We start from the raw sequence: 13,934 nt of genomic DNA on the forward strand, positions 1-13,934 counted from the left end.
CCCAGAGTGCTAGGATTATAGGTGTGAGCCACTGTGCCCGGCCTGTTACTGTTCATTTCTAAGTAAAACTAACAGTTATTTAAGTCTGGGGACCATTTCGATTAAACAAACAGCACTAACAGTTACCGACTTCTTCCCAGTTTGATCTGGTGTTACCTTCCTCTGGTGTTGAACAGATTCCTCCCTCCCACCGTCACTGCCGTGTGCAGTCGCAGAGGGCAACATGTCAACGGCGTCCACTCATTTCCTTTTCCCCTTCCTTCTCCTTTTGCCCCAGTCTGCCACAGAGTTAAGCTTGGCAGAACGGTTCAGAAACCATATCAAGCAAGGCTTTCTTATTTAGCCTTCAGAGTCAGTAGCTGCTCAAACCAGTACTTGGCAAGCAGATTTTGTGGGGTTTGGTTATTTAGGGTGACCATTTCCCCTTCCCTTCTCTTTTCTTGCCCTGTTTCCTCTTGTTGGACTTTGACGATTGAAGCTGAAGTGGCAGGTGTAGTTTGTATCTCTGACTCCCCCCTCTCCAGCTGTGGGCTGTGGAGGTGCACGTGGTGCCCTGAGTGCCATCAGGAGAGCTGGGTCACACCATAGTCCATTTACAGCGAGCCGATTGAAGTCCTGGCCTCTCAGGCTCACCTGCATGCACAGAATCCCATAAAAACCAAGCACGGTAAAAAGGAAAGGGAAGAAAATATTTAACATTCCAAATATTTTCAGATTTCAAATATTTTCTCTTCGTATTTCCCCATGTTTTCGCCAGATCTGATTTACTTAGATTCATATTAATACATTTGTACTCATAATTCTGGGTCTTGGGATCATCCATTTTATACGTGGATTGGTTTAATAACTAACAGTCAACCCTAGAGAAACAGTGTCTTTAATAACATAGAAGCTTATTTTTATTTCACATAAAATTAATTCTAGATATAGGCAACACAGGACGGATATGATGGCTTGTCAGTCCTCAGTCACCCAGGGTCCTTCTAGTTTAATTTTCTGCCAATCCTAGACAGTGACCCACCTCCTCATAACTCAAATGGCTGCTAGGACTCCAGCCATTATGCCTGAATTCCAGAAACAAAAGGAAGAAGGAAGGAGTAGGATATTAGCCAGCTTTTAACTTTTCCTGGAAGCCACACACACCTGTGCTTCCCTCTCCTTGGCTAGAACTCAATCACATGGCCCCACCAAACTCAGGAGACAGTGGCGAGTGTTGTCTTCATTCTGGATGAGCTTGTACCCAGCTGAAAATTGGGCATCTGTGAAGGAAGAAATGGAGAATAGATAGTGGGTGGGTCAACAAGGGCCACTGCCATTCTGTTCCTTGCAGACGGTTGTTAAATGATGTTATGGCTGATACAAATATGGGGCAGAGTTTCTTTTTGGAGTAATCAAGTCCAATTGTTATCATGGATCCCAGGGAGCCAATGAAAGGGACATGGAGAAGAAGCTCGGCCAGATGTCAGCCAGGCTTGACAAAATAGAAGAGGGTCAAAAGAGGACGAGTGATGGACAGAGAACAAAGCAAGACGAGGAGAAGATACACGGGCGGATCACCAAGCTGGAGTTGCAGATGAACCAGAACTTAAAGGAAATGAAAGCAGAAATTAATGCGGGTAGGCCAAAACCAAACAGCTCACATGGTGCATTTTCTATCTGATCTGAAAGCCTGGTAATTAGTGTCCCCCTGCAACTGCCTATGAGCATGGCTAATGGTAGGTGAAAATGTCCTTGGTTGATTCTCTAAGTACCTGGGCTGTCTTGAACTGAAATGCTGAGTGAATGTCAAGAGCCACCACAAGGGACAGGCAAACAAAATGAAAATTGCCCTGCTTGCAACCGAAGTCCGTTTTCTTTAGTGCCATCTGCAGATTCTTTTCTGTTCATAGCCAAGGTCAGCATGTCTCAGAAGTAAGTACGTTCCTTCCAGGGCCTTTTGAGGGCTCATTTTATACTCTTAACTGTGTACATACCACCCTGGCAATGAATGATTTCCCGTCCTCAGAAGTCAACAAGGCCCATCCATTCACACTTGTTTAGAGGCAAACATTAGAGCCGATTTGAAGTTCTGAGGACTGTCACTTAAAGGAGGGATTAGATTTACTCTGAGCTCAGGATTACAGAACTGGGGCCAAGACATGGAAGTTAGATTTTAATTCAGTATGAGGCACAAGTATCTTATGGTTTCTATAAGATGCTGGTAGCTTTGTGAGCTTGAATATTCTTGGTTACTGAAAGTTTTCAAGTGGGGGCTGGTTGATTGGGGTCAGTAAGGAGGAAACAGTCTCGTGGTGTGAAAAATAGGACTAATTTATTTCCTAGCTCCTTACAATCACAGTAAAACCTCTTATCTTTGATCACTCCCTACACTGACCACTTCCTTAAGGTGACTTAATTTTCATAAACCAGACATGCACCATGTGTAAGTATCAGCACAGGAGGGCTCATTCATGGTATTGACCACCTCTGTATGTTGACCAATTTGTTACAGTCCCTTGAGTGGTCAATTTACAGAGGTTCTACCATATATGATTCCATAAATTTTCTTCTGTGGAATTTTTCTGTTATGGCCACATGGAAATAAAAGTAACTAGTTACCACCCAAATAATTTTGTCTTTACTACCAGAAGTTTATTTATTTGAGAGAAGCTACAATTTATGCATTGGAGAACTTGTAAAGATAAAAATGGGTTTTCTTTCTCATCTTTTGGACTATGAGAATATGGTATTTGAATATTTTGATGTTTAACTTTGCATCATTTCCTGAATGAATTTGTTATCTATTTAATATACCATTGGGGTTGTTAATATTTAGTATCTAATGAGAAATGCATATGAGCCTTTTGAAAATTAAAATTAAAACTATTTTTAATTTATAAAAACTATATATATATATATTTTTTTATTATTATTATTTTTAGAGACAGTCTCACTTTGTCGCCCTCAGTTGAGTGCTGTGGCGTCACAGCTCACAGCAACCTCCAGCTCTTGGGCCTAGGCGATTCTCTTGCTTCAGCCTTCCGAGTAGCTGGGACCACAGGCGCCCACCACAATGCCCAGCTATTTTTTGTTGCAGTTTGGGGCTGGGTTCAAACCCACCACCCTCCGTATATGGGGCTGGTGTATATATTTTTTTACTGTTGGAGATTCATTGAGGGTACAAGAAACCAGGTTACACGGATTGCATATGTTAGGTAAAGTCCCTCTTACAATTGTGTCTTGCCCCCGAAAGGTGTGTCCCACACTAAGACCCCATCCAAAAATGATATATTTCTTTTTTTTTGAGATGGAGTGTTACTATGTCACCCTTGGTAGAGCGCCTTGGCGTCACAGCTCACAGCAACCTCCAACTCTTGGGCTTAAGCAATTCTCTTGTCTCAGCCTCCCACGTAGCTGGGATTGTAGGCGCCCACCACAACACCAGCTGTTTTTTGTTGCAGTTGTTATTGTTGTTTAGCTGGCCCGGGCTGGGTTAGAACCTGCCACCCTCAGTGTATGTGGCTGGCACCATAACCACTGTGCTATGGGCGCTGAGCCAAATGATGTATTTCTTAATGGAAAATCATAAAGCATAAAATGTTTTTTAAAATACAACTTCTCTCACTCCAGAGGTCCCTTTTATGTGTATATTTCTATACATGTAGGGTATTTATGTGCTTTTTCAAATAAAAGTTCATACTCTACATGTTGATTTGTAAATTACTATTTTTATTTAGCATTATGTTGTATCTGTCTGTGTCAGTAAGAACATTATTTTCAATGAATAATGTGTATATTTTTTCATGAATTGTCCCATAATGAAAATTTTTTGAGAGAAAATTCTAAATTTACTAAGGAAGATAAGAATTTCCTATTAAATGTTTAATTTAAAAACCAATGGGAATAGAGAATAATATGAACTACTTTTTTTTTTTTTTTTTGAGACAGAGCCTCAAGCTGTCCCCCTGGGTAGAGTGCTGTGGCATAGCTCACAGCAACCTCCAACTCCTGGGCTCAAGTGAGTCTCCTGCCTCCGGCTCCCAAGTTGCTGGGACCACAGGTGCCCACTACAATGCCTGGCTGTTTTTTTTTTTTTCGCAGTTGCAGCCATCATTGTTGTTTGGCGGGTTCAGGCTAGATTCGAACCTGCCACCTTAGGTGTATGTGGCTGGCGCCTTAGCCACTTGAGCCACAGGCGCCGAGCCTGAGGTCCTTTTTAAAACTCCTTTTTATTATTTTAGAACTCTTTTTTATTTTTTATTTTTTAGCAAAAGAATCTCACTCTGTTCCCTTGGCTGGAGTGCAGTGGTGCAATCGTAGCTCACTGCAGTCTCAAACTCCTGGGCTCAAGAGATCCTCCCACCTCATCCTCCCAAATAGCTGGGACTACAGGTGCAAGTTAATTTTTTTTTTTTTTTTTTAGAGACAGAGTCTCACTTTGTTCCGTTTGGTAGAGTGCTGTGGTGTTACAGCTCACAGCAACCTCCAGCTCTTGGGCTTAGGCAATTCTCTTGCCTCAGCCTCCCAAGTAGTTGACACTACAGGTGCCCACCACAATGCCCAGCTATTTTTTGTTGCAGTTTGGCCAGGGCCAGGTTTGAACCCACCACCCTTGGTATATGGGGCCAGCTCCCTAGTCACTGAGCCACAGGTGCCACCCACAAGTTAATTTTTTTTAATGTTTTTAGAGATGGGGTCTTGCTGTGTTGCCCAGGCTGATCTTGGGCACTTCTGGCTTCAAGTGATCTCCCATTTCAGCTTCCCAAAATGCTGGGATTATAGGTGTGAGCCCTATGCCTGCCCTGAACTCCTTTTTGATAGAGATTTTTTTTTTAACTTTTCATTTTGAAATAATTTCCAATTTAGAAGAACTGTGAGAATAGTTCAAGATCTCTATATATCCTAGACTCACCAACTGTTAATATTTTAGAAATATGCTTAATACTTGTATGTATATACAAATACAGTTTTTTCCTGAATCATTTATAAGTCACAAAAGTCATGATGCCTTTTTACCTCTTTAAATTATTTCAGTGTATATTCCCTAAGGACAAAGACAGTCCCTTAAATACCTACCACGTACAGCGTACCTCAATGAAGTGTTTTTTCACATTCAGTTCTCAGCTTTTGCCATCGTTCCCTTTATAGCAAATCTTCTCCAGTCCAGGTTCTATTTTTTCTCTAACCACACGTTTTTCAAACTAAAAATTTCTATTGTACATGTTCAAGGTATACAGAAAGATATTTTGATATACATATATAAGATGTTTGATATACATAGTGAAATGGCTACTATATTCAAGCAAATTAACACATCCGTAATCTTAACACGGTTACCCTGTTTTTGTGGGTGTGTGCAAAGAGCACCTAAAATCTGTTCTTTTTACAATGCAACGTTGTAGACTATTCATCCTACGTATATTCAATATTTATCCTTTGACCTACATCTCCCACTTCTTCCCCTCCCCCCCATCCCTGGTAATCCCCTTTTTATCCTCTATTTTTGTATATTGGGCTTTCTTTTCTCTTTTTTTCTTAGATTCCACATATGAGATCACGCAGTATTGTTCTTTCTGTGTCTGGCTTATTGGCATAATGTTCTCCAGGCTCGTCTGTGTTGTGACAAATGGCAGATCTTCTTTTGTCAGGCTGCATAATACTCATTCTGTATGTGCACCCTAATTTCTTTATCCATTCCTCTGTTGATGGACCCTTTGGTTTTGTTCACATCTTGGCTATTGTAAGTGATGCTGCAGTGGACATGGGAGTGCGGACGTCTTTACAAGGTGGTGATTTCATCTCCTTTGGGGATGTACCCCGTAGTGGGATTGCTAGGTCCTATGATAGTTCTATTAATAATCTCTCCAGGAACCCCCGCGCTGCTCTCCACAATGGCTGCACCATTCTGCATTCCCAACAGTGTACAGGGCTCCTTTTTCTTCATACCCTTACCAACACTTGTTATCTTTCCTCTTTTTGTTAAAAAAGCCATACGAAGAGGCAATGTCTCACTGTGGCTTTGATTTGTGTTTCCCTGATGTTTAATGATGCCATGGAAGATCTAATCCGGAATCACATATCATCGTTACCGTGTTTCTTTTCTTTTCTTTTTTTCTTTTTGCAGTTTTTGGCCAGGGCTGGGTTTGAACCCGCCACCTCCGGCATATGGGACTGGCGCCCTACTCCTTTGAGCCACAGGCACCGCCCAGTTACCGTGTTTCTTTATTTAGTCTCTTTTAATTTGGATCAATTCCTCTGTCATCCTGACTTTTGTAGACTGCCCTTCAGTTTGGGTTTATTTGCTTTCTCTTTGTAGGAGTCAGGTTGGACGGAAATGCCACAGAAGTGATATTGTGTCCCCCGCCCCCAGCGTGTCTAACCAGGAGGTACAGTGTTGGTTTTTCCCAGCATAGTGGTGCTACCTTTGAGCACTCGGTTAAAGTGGTCTATGCCAGATTTCTCCATTATAATGGTTCCTTTTCCCTCTTTCTAATTAAAAATTCATCTCCAGGGACATACAGAACTTACTTGTTTCCCATCAAACTTCTACCCCAAGGGTTTTAGCATCTATTAATAATTTTTGCCAGAATCAACTATTACTATGTGCTATAGAGTTTGACACAGCATTGTTTTTCAAAATATTGACTCTTGTGAAATTTCCGTCTTCTTAAAGGGTTTACAGCCATCTATGAGAGCATAGGATCCCTCAGGCAAGTGCTGGAAGCCAAGATGAAGCTGGACAAGGACCAGCTACAGAAGCAAATCCAACAAATGCAGAAGCCGGAGGCTCCTGTGTGAAGGGGAATGAGGACCTAAAAGAAGGTTTTGCCAGTGGGGCTTGGAGCGCAATCCCTGTGTAGCCAGGCCATTGCTGCATCCAGGATTGTTCCATCCATGGCGTGCATGTGCCAAGAAATGTGTTTTCATGGGTCTAAATGTTTACCTTAAGTCTTGAAAACACTCTTTCTTCAAAAGTACTCAGTACAATTTTGACCACTTTATTTCACTTTTCTAAATTCAATGGAATTATCCCCCATGGATTTCGAAAGGCTTTTTTTCTCTTTCATTTTATGAATGAAAAGACTTAACAATTTCGCTTCAATGCTTGATGCTCTAGCCAAGACGGTTTAGGATTTTGAAAAATGCCATGGTGATTTTGAATTAAGAAACTAATGAGTTGTCCCAGGAATGTGTCGCTCCTCACCCTAGATGAAGAGAATGTCCTGACAGATTAGAATTCAACCTTTGAGTCCACATTTGGATTTTATTATTGTCGTCTATGCATTTCTTATATTGGTTATCTTCCTGTAAACTTTCTGTCTTTTGTAAGGGGAAAGGATTTCACACTTGGAAGAAACCCCACGATTTATGTAATGAAAATAACTTAAACATTGATAACTGCCATATAGATTAAAAAATCAAATGGAAAGGCACAATATCTATATCAGCCACCTTGAGATACTGATTTTAATATTTAAAACTACTTTTGAATTATCTGCAACCTGTATAGTGATAGCCATATATTTAATAATGGATTGGTGGTTAATAGTCTGTTTACTGCAGCACAATTAATTGTTCATATCGTTGATCATAATAGAATGTGATAATTTTTCAGACTTTTCTGATCTCTCTAAATGTTTCCAGCATTGGCACAAAGTGCTAGAGTTTATATACACTTCTTGTAGCTGTACTCTTGTGCCTTGGTTTTATCTTGTCAACGCACTGTACCCGATCCGAGATTTGAAGACAGCATAGAAGGCGTGATAACTCGTGAGAATTATGGTGTAAAAACGGGATCCTCTGTATTTTTTAAATGTTCTAAAAATTTTATCGCTGTTCAGGCATTAATCATTCAGTCTTACTGGTGGAATAGAAATTCATACTTTTGTATGGACAAAGAATCAAGTTACTATTGCATTGATAACACTGTCAAGAAACCTTCCTCCTGAGCAACTTTGTAGATGATGGGTGTTTTATTTTCAATCGCCATATTTGATTAGTCATTGACAGTTGGCACTCGTGCTGTGTTGTTCACTTGTGTATGTGAAAACCGATAGTGAGACACACCGTTCTAAACTGTGAGGGTGTCCCAGGAAAAAGAACAAACAGGAATACTTTAAAAATAAAATAAAATCTTTTTCTTTTGTTTGTCAAGGACTCAGGAAAATAAAAGCATTTTCTATTTTTAGAATAAATCATAAATGAAACATCGAACTGGCTATTACTGTTTGCCCACATCAACTATGCTGCTAAAGTCCATCCTATTTTACTCTCCATGGTTTGTCAAACATTTTTTTTTAAACATGAGAGATTCAATAAGCAATCTGTCATCCAACGCATTTTTTTTATTTTGTCGCAAATCTCCCCTTAACAAAGAAAAGAGAGGGGAATACTCTTTTGCAATCAGAAAGCGAATTTCTTTTTGCAATAGAGCAACCTGTGAAGTTCTTCACATTTAAGCACAAAGCCACGGCACAGAGAGCCAGAAGAATCAGCCCATCTGACACCTGGGAAGGGAGGGCCGGGATGTCAGCCTGCCTCCGGCTGGGGGAAGCAGGTGACAATGTGAGCAGGTGACTGCTGGACTTTCTCAGGTGCTTCTGACAATGCCAGCCCCAGGCAATGAGCCACCACAGGGGTTCTCCACCTTGGCCACACATGGGAATCACCTGGAGGAGATAAGATAACTATCAGTGCCCATCTGCCCCCCAGACCCCTTAAGTCAGAACATCGGGGTAGCAGGTGGCAGGCAGCAGTCCTATCCGAGGCCCTGGGTGTTTCAGTGTGCAGCCAAGGTGGGAGCCGGCAGCCACAGCGCAGTACTCTGCTCACCAAACTACCAAAGTTTAAATGAGAATCAGCTTCCATGTTCTTTTCTTTACCAGAAATTTGCAATAAAAAAATAAAATGTCCAAATAAATGTGGTGTATGATTTTTAAATTTAAAAGTCTTCTAGTGTTGAGGCGAAAACTTAGTTAGGTAAAATGCCATAGGAGATATTTCTATTTGCTTTCCGTAGAAACCCCTGATGGTTGAAATAAAGTGCGGAGGCCCTGGGAGGTGCCCTGGGAACGTCGTCATCAGGGGCTGCTCTGTCTGGGGGGCCCTCTGCTGCCTTCTCACTCCCAAGGAAGGCTGGCTGGCGATCCCTGGGCGGTCCCTGGGTGTGTACTGTGCGCCTCTGCCAAACCCCTTGTGTGTGTTAACGCTTCCCATTTTAACAGCTAGTTGAATTACTATTTCCCCCTTTTACAGATGAGAACAGTTAGTCACCTAAAAGGTTAGGCAGCTTGTAACAAATGGCTAACAAGCCAACCTTACTGGCTTCATCTGGGTTTGATGTTGTCCTCTGGTTGTACGGATGGAGGCCTCGGAGGTGGGCCTAGTTGGTGGCACAGGACTGTGGGATCACAGGCATTTTGTCCTCTGTGTTTGGACTGTCCTACGTAGTAGACTGTGGCTCTGTCTGTGGGAAGATCGGTTACACTGGACAACTCTAGAGCAGAGCAGAAAAGATGGCTGCATCCACATGGAGGTCATCCACTAGGGATGGAGAGCCCACTAGCATCTCAGCCTGAAAAAACAAAAATCAAACCATTTACGACATTCTGGAAACCCAATAGTAACTCTGGAGTTTTCCATCACTATACTCTTCCAGCTGTGTGAGCTTGGGCAGTTTTCTTTTATGCAATAGGAGGCATCAAATTGTGAAAACTGGGGGATGGGAGAGGAGATGGGATCCCTGTATGGGGCCAAAGTGTTCACTTGTCTGTCGGACCACATTTGAGAAGCCACTGTAACCTCCAAAGAAAGTGATAATCCAGCCTGAGACCTAGGAGAGCCACAGAGCCTGGGTGAAGAGAAACAGACAGGATCAGAGTAGGAACAGTCCTTGCATGAGGCAAGGTCTGGTGGAACCTCAAGTGAGTTAGTCCCATCTCTGGAGCAGATAGGGTTTCCCCAGACCTAAGGCTGGAGTGTGTGAGTCCACTGCGGGGGCTGTTGCTGAGCAGGTTGAGGTGGGTGGTGACAAAGCCAGGGAAGGTAAGTGTCATCTCAGCAAGGATGAAGGCTGCTATGGAGGCTGAAGTTGCAGGGCCCAGAGTTCCAGCTCAGAAATGAGACCCGAAGGTGGAGTGTGCTAAGGCCCAACTGGCAGGTTGGCATTTGAGGTATAAACCGGAAGGGTCTGTGTGGGCTGGGCTGGACTGCACAGACAGGTGCATTGTGTGCCTATGGTGATGGAAACTGACAACCAAATTAGAATCCGCATCAACTATAATAGAACTAGTCGTAAGGAAATGATCTGATATAAAAGCAGGAGTCAAAGAAAAAAAAAGAGAGAAAGAGAAAGAAAATGTTTGGCAGATTGTAGAGATGGTGCTCCAACAACGCATACACATTTTCAGAAAGGAGATATACCAATCATGAAAGGTGGATGCAAGTCACATCGAGCATCTCTTGTAATTGCAGAAGTCAAATGCAGCTTGAGTATTCAAAATTGAATATGGTTTTTTCTTTCCTTTCTTAAAATGTGTATACTTTTTTTTTGACATCTATATTTTTCATTCTAGGTTATTGGTTCAGCTCATCTCAACAAGTTACTTTGTCATTCATGTAAACTCAAACTTTTACAGGTATCTTTTTATTTAGATACCTGCACGGCAGACCCAGCTGACTTCTAGATCCAGATGCTGGCTGCATTAGGCAGCCCGTGAAATGTCTCTCAGAGATCCCCACCTCCTAGCACTCACCTCCTCATGGGATCCCTTCCCGTGAGTGTGTGCTGGATTTGCTTCCCAGGAAGAGAATGGTGGAAATGATGGCTTGTCACTTCTGAAAGTGGGTTATAAAACAACTGCAGCATCTTTTCTTATCTTTTTTATTCTCTTTCTTCTCTCCACTAATGCTGGTGGAAGCAACCTATTGAGAGAGTCATGTGGTATAGTAAGTGACTGGTGCCCTCAGTCTGATAGCCCTAAATGAATGAACACTTTCTAATAGTCACATAATGGGAACCCACCCAAAGAAAGAGAAAGCCAGGATTCAAACAGATTTATGTGCACCTGTGATCATTAGCACCATTATTCCCAGTAGCCAAAAGGTCCATCAACTGATGATTGGATAAACATGTGGGATTCACACATACAACAGAATGTCATTCAGTCTTAAAAAGGAATGAAATTCTGACCTGTGCTGAAACATGGATGAACCTTGAGGACGTTAGATTTAGTGAAATAATCAGTCACTAAAGTAGATCCACCAACCCCTACTGAGCCTTCTGATGAGACTGCAGCCCCAGCTGCAGCTTCAGGCATCCAGCTCAGCCTTGACCACATTTCTGACCCAGAGAAACTAAGAGACAATAAATAATTTGCGGTTTTAAGTCACTCAAATGTGGGCACTTTGTCATACACAGGCACTGGGGAATCCTAACAGAATTATGTTGTAAAACTGCTTATTTCTCATTTAACAGACAGTATGAGCAGGAAATGACCTTTAAAAAACAAACTAGACGTCATATATACCTCATCACATATAATCCTTGTAATTGTCCTATTTGGTATGTGATGTTATTTCCATTTTGCAAATGGAGCAAAGAGAAGAGAAACAATGATTCCAGGTCATACAGCTGGTTAAAGAAGGAGCAGAGGCAGAATCCACATCTGCTTCTCCAAAGCCCAGGCTGCCATTGACTTTAAGACAGGAAAACCAATGCCTGAGCCATGAAGTGAGTGTCCAATATCCCACAGCTGTTTGCAGTCAGAATACGGTCCAGATCAGTGGTTCTCAAAGTGTTCCCAGACCAGCAGCATCAGTATCACTAAGGAACTTAGAAATATAACCAATATAAATTCCCAGGCCCCACCCTAATTAGCTGAATCAGAAACTCTAAGCACAGCCTCCATAATCTTTTAATGTGTCTTGCAGATTATTATTATTTTTTGAGGCAGAGTCTCACTTTGTTGCCCTCAGTAGAACGCCATAGCATCTTAGCTCACAGCAACTTCAAACTCTAGGGTTTAAGTGATTCTCTTGTCTCAGCCTCTGGGACTACAGGGACCTGCCACAGTACCTGGCTATTTTTTAGAAATGGGGTCTCTCTCTTGCTCAGGCTGGTCTTGAACTCCTGAACTCAAGCAGTCCACTTGCTTCCACTTCCCAGAGTGGAAGGATTAAAGGTGTGAGCTGCTGCGCCCACCCCCACACCCAGCAGATGGTTCTAACATAAAGTAGAATCTGAGAATTGCTGCACTGATACTTAAATAGCTGTTAGTTACATGTGGCTTTTTTTTTTTTTTTAAAAAAACAAAAGGCCTTGAATTTTTTTTTTTTTTTTTAACAGCGATTATGCCATAAAGCCCAGTGCACAGGTTCTGGCTGCACAGGCCCTGCCCATGGGATCTCACACAGTGTGTGTTCCGGCTGGGGTGGCAGCTGAACCCAGATACCTCTTCAGCCCTCTTCTTTTTCATAATCATTTTCCACCATGCATTTCAGGAAACTATCTTGGCTCTTCATGTGCTCTCTATATACATTTATTCTCTTAGCAAGACTCTTGCCCTTCAGCTCAGTGCCTGTAGCACAGTGGTTACTATACTGGCCACATGCACCAAGGCTGGTGGGTTTGAACCCAGCCAGGGCCTGCTAAACAACAACAACAAGAACAACAAAATAGCCAGGCGTGTGGTGGGCACCTGTAGTCCTAGCTACTTGGGAGGCTGAGGCAAGAGAATCACTTAAGCCCAAGAGTTTGAGGTTGCTGTGAGCTGTGACTCCAGGACACACTACCAAGGGTGACACATTAAGACTCTGTCTCAAAAAAAAAAAAAAAAAAAAGACTCTTGCCCTTTAGTGTATTTGTTTCCAGCAATGCCAACAGCACGCTGGGTCACACCGGAGACCCTATCAGCTTTGCCTCAGTGACATTGTGGGGCACCCCTTTTTGAACAGTACCCATTTCCTGATGTCTACAATATCACCTTTGCTTGCAGATGGATATGTAAGTGGCCAAAGGAACAACCCTGTGCTTCCTAAAATGGCCCAGAAAACATACAGCAGGTGCCTCTCTTCTTTTGTGTTGGTCACTTTGGCAAGTTATTACATGGTGTTTCTGGCTAAAAGAAAACATGTGGCCCTTTAAATTTTTAAATAAATTAATCAGAATTAAATTTGTTTTCAAGTTCAGTTTCTCCCATTTCAAGGGCTCAGTAGCCTCCTGTGCGTAGTGGCTACGTTACTGTCCTGCACCAGTGTGGAAGTGTCTATAATCCCAGTGAGTTCCCTTTCAACTTACAGCCCTGTCCACCACTCTGCACCTTCATCTGTTAGCCTAAATGAACTTTTGAGCCAGTTTCATTCATATGGCGTATGTCAGTTGTCCCCATTACTGACAATCTCCCAAGTCTTTATTTATGAGATTTTCTCTCTAATCAAGAAGAGTAAGTTCTAGAGGTCTGCTGTACAACCTTGTACCTATAGTCTGTGAGCATGTATTTTACACTTAAAACCTTGTGAAGAGCGTACATCTCGTGTTACATGGTCTTACCACAATAAAATACATTTATAAAAAAGATTTTATCTCATCTGTCAGTTCTGATGAGCTGATAGAGGTTTCTGGAACATTGTGTCAAGAAGGATTTGGTATTCAGTGTCAGACTCAGCAGGAAGAGCCACAGTGTGTCAGCCCAGGGGAGTGTCCAAGAGGGTGGCTGGCCCTGTGCTACGTGCCTGCCAGGTTTACCCCAGGATGTTTGGGCACATAGGGTGCCTGGCAAGGGCTTGTCAGCCAAGGACGCAGGTGATTTTTTTGTTGTTGTTTGGTTGGGTTTTTTTTGAGACAGAGCCTCAAGCTATCTCCCTGGGTAGAGTGCTGTGGCATCACAGCTCACAGCAACCTCCAACTCCTGGGCTCAAGCGAGTCTCCTGCCTCTGCCTCCCAAGTAGCTGGGACC

At 42.5% G+C, this 13,934-nt stretch overlaps 1 protein-coding gene across 1 annotated transcript in view; it reads left to right on the top strand.

Annotated features, from left to right (window-relative positions):
* Positions 1-8,886, top strand: part of FAM81A (family with sequence similarity 81 member A) — a 46,928-nt gene extending 38,042 nt beyond the window's left edge. Inside the window, exons 7-8 of the mRNA XM_012801795.2 lie at positions 1,421-1,616; positions 6,653-8,886. Of these exons, the coding sequence (XP_012657249.1) occupies positions 1,421-1,616; positions 6,653-6,777 (321 nt within the window). The 3' untranslated portion in view covers positions 6,778-8,886. The remainder of the gene's footprint in view (positions 1-1,420; positions 1,617-6,652) is intronic.
* Positions 8,887-13,934: the final 5,048 nt, after the last annotated feature.

The sequence above is a fragment of the Otolemur garnettii genome, unplaced genomic scaffold, assembly GCF_000181295.1.
Source record: "Otolemur garnettii isolate 467f Iridium unplaced genomic scaffold, OtoGar3 scaffold00011, whole genome shotgun sequence".
NCBI classification, from domain to species: domain Eukaryota; kingdom Metazoa; phylum Chordata; class Mammalia; order Primates; family Galagidae; genus Otolemur; species Otolemur garnettii.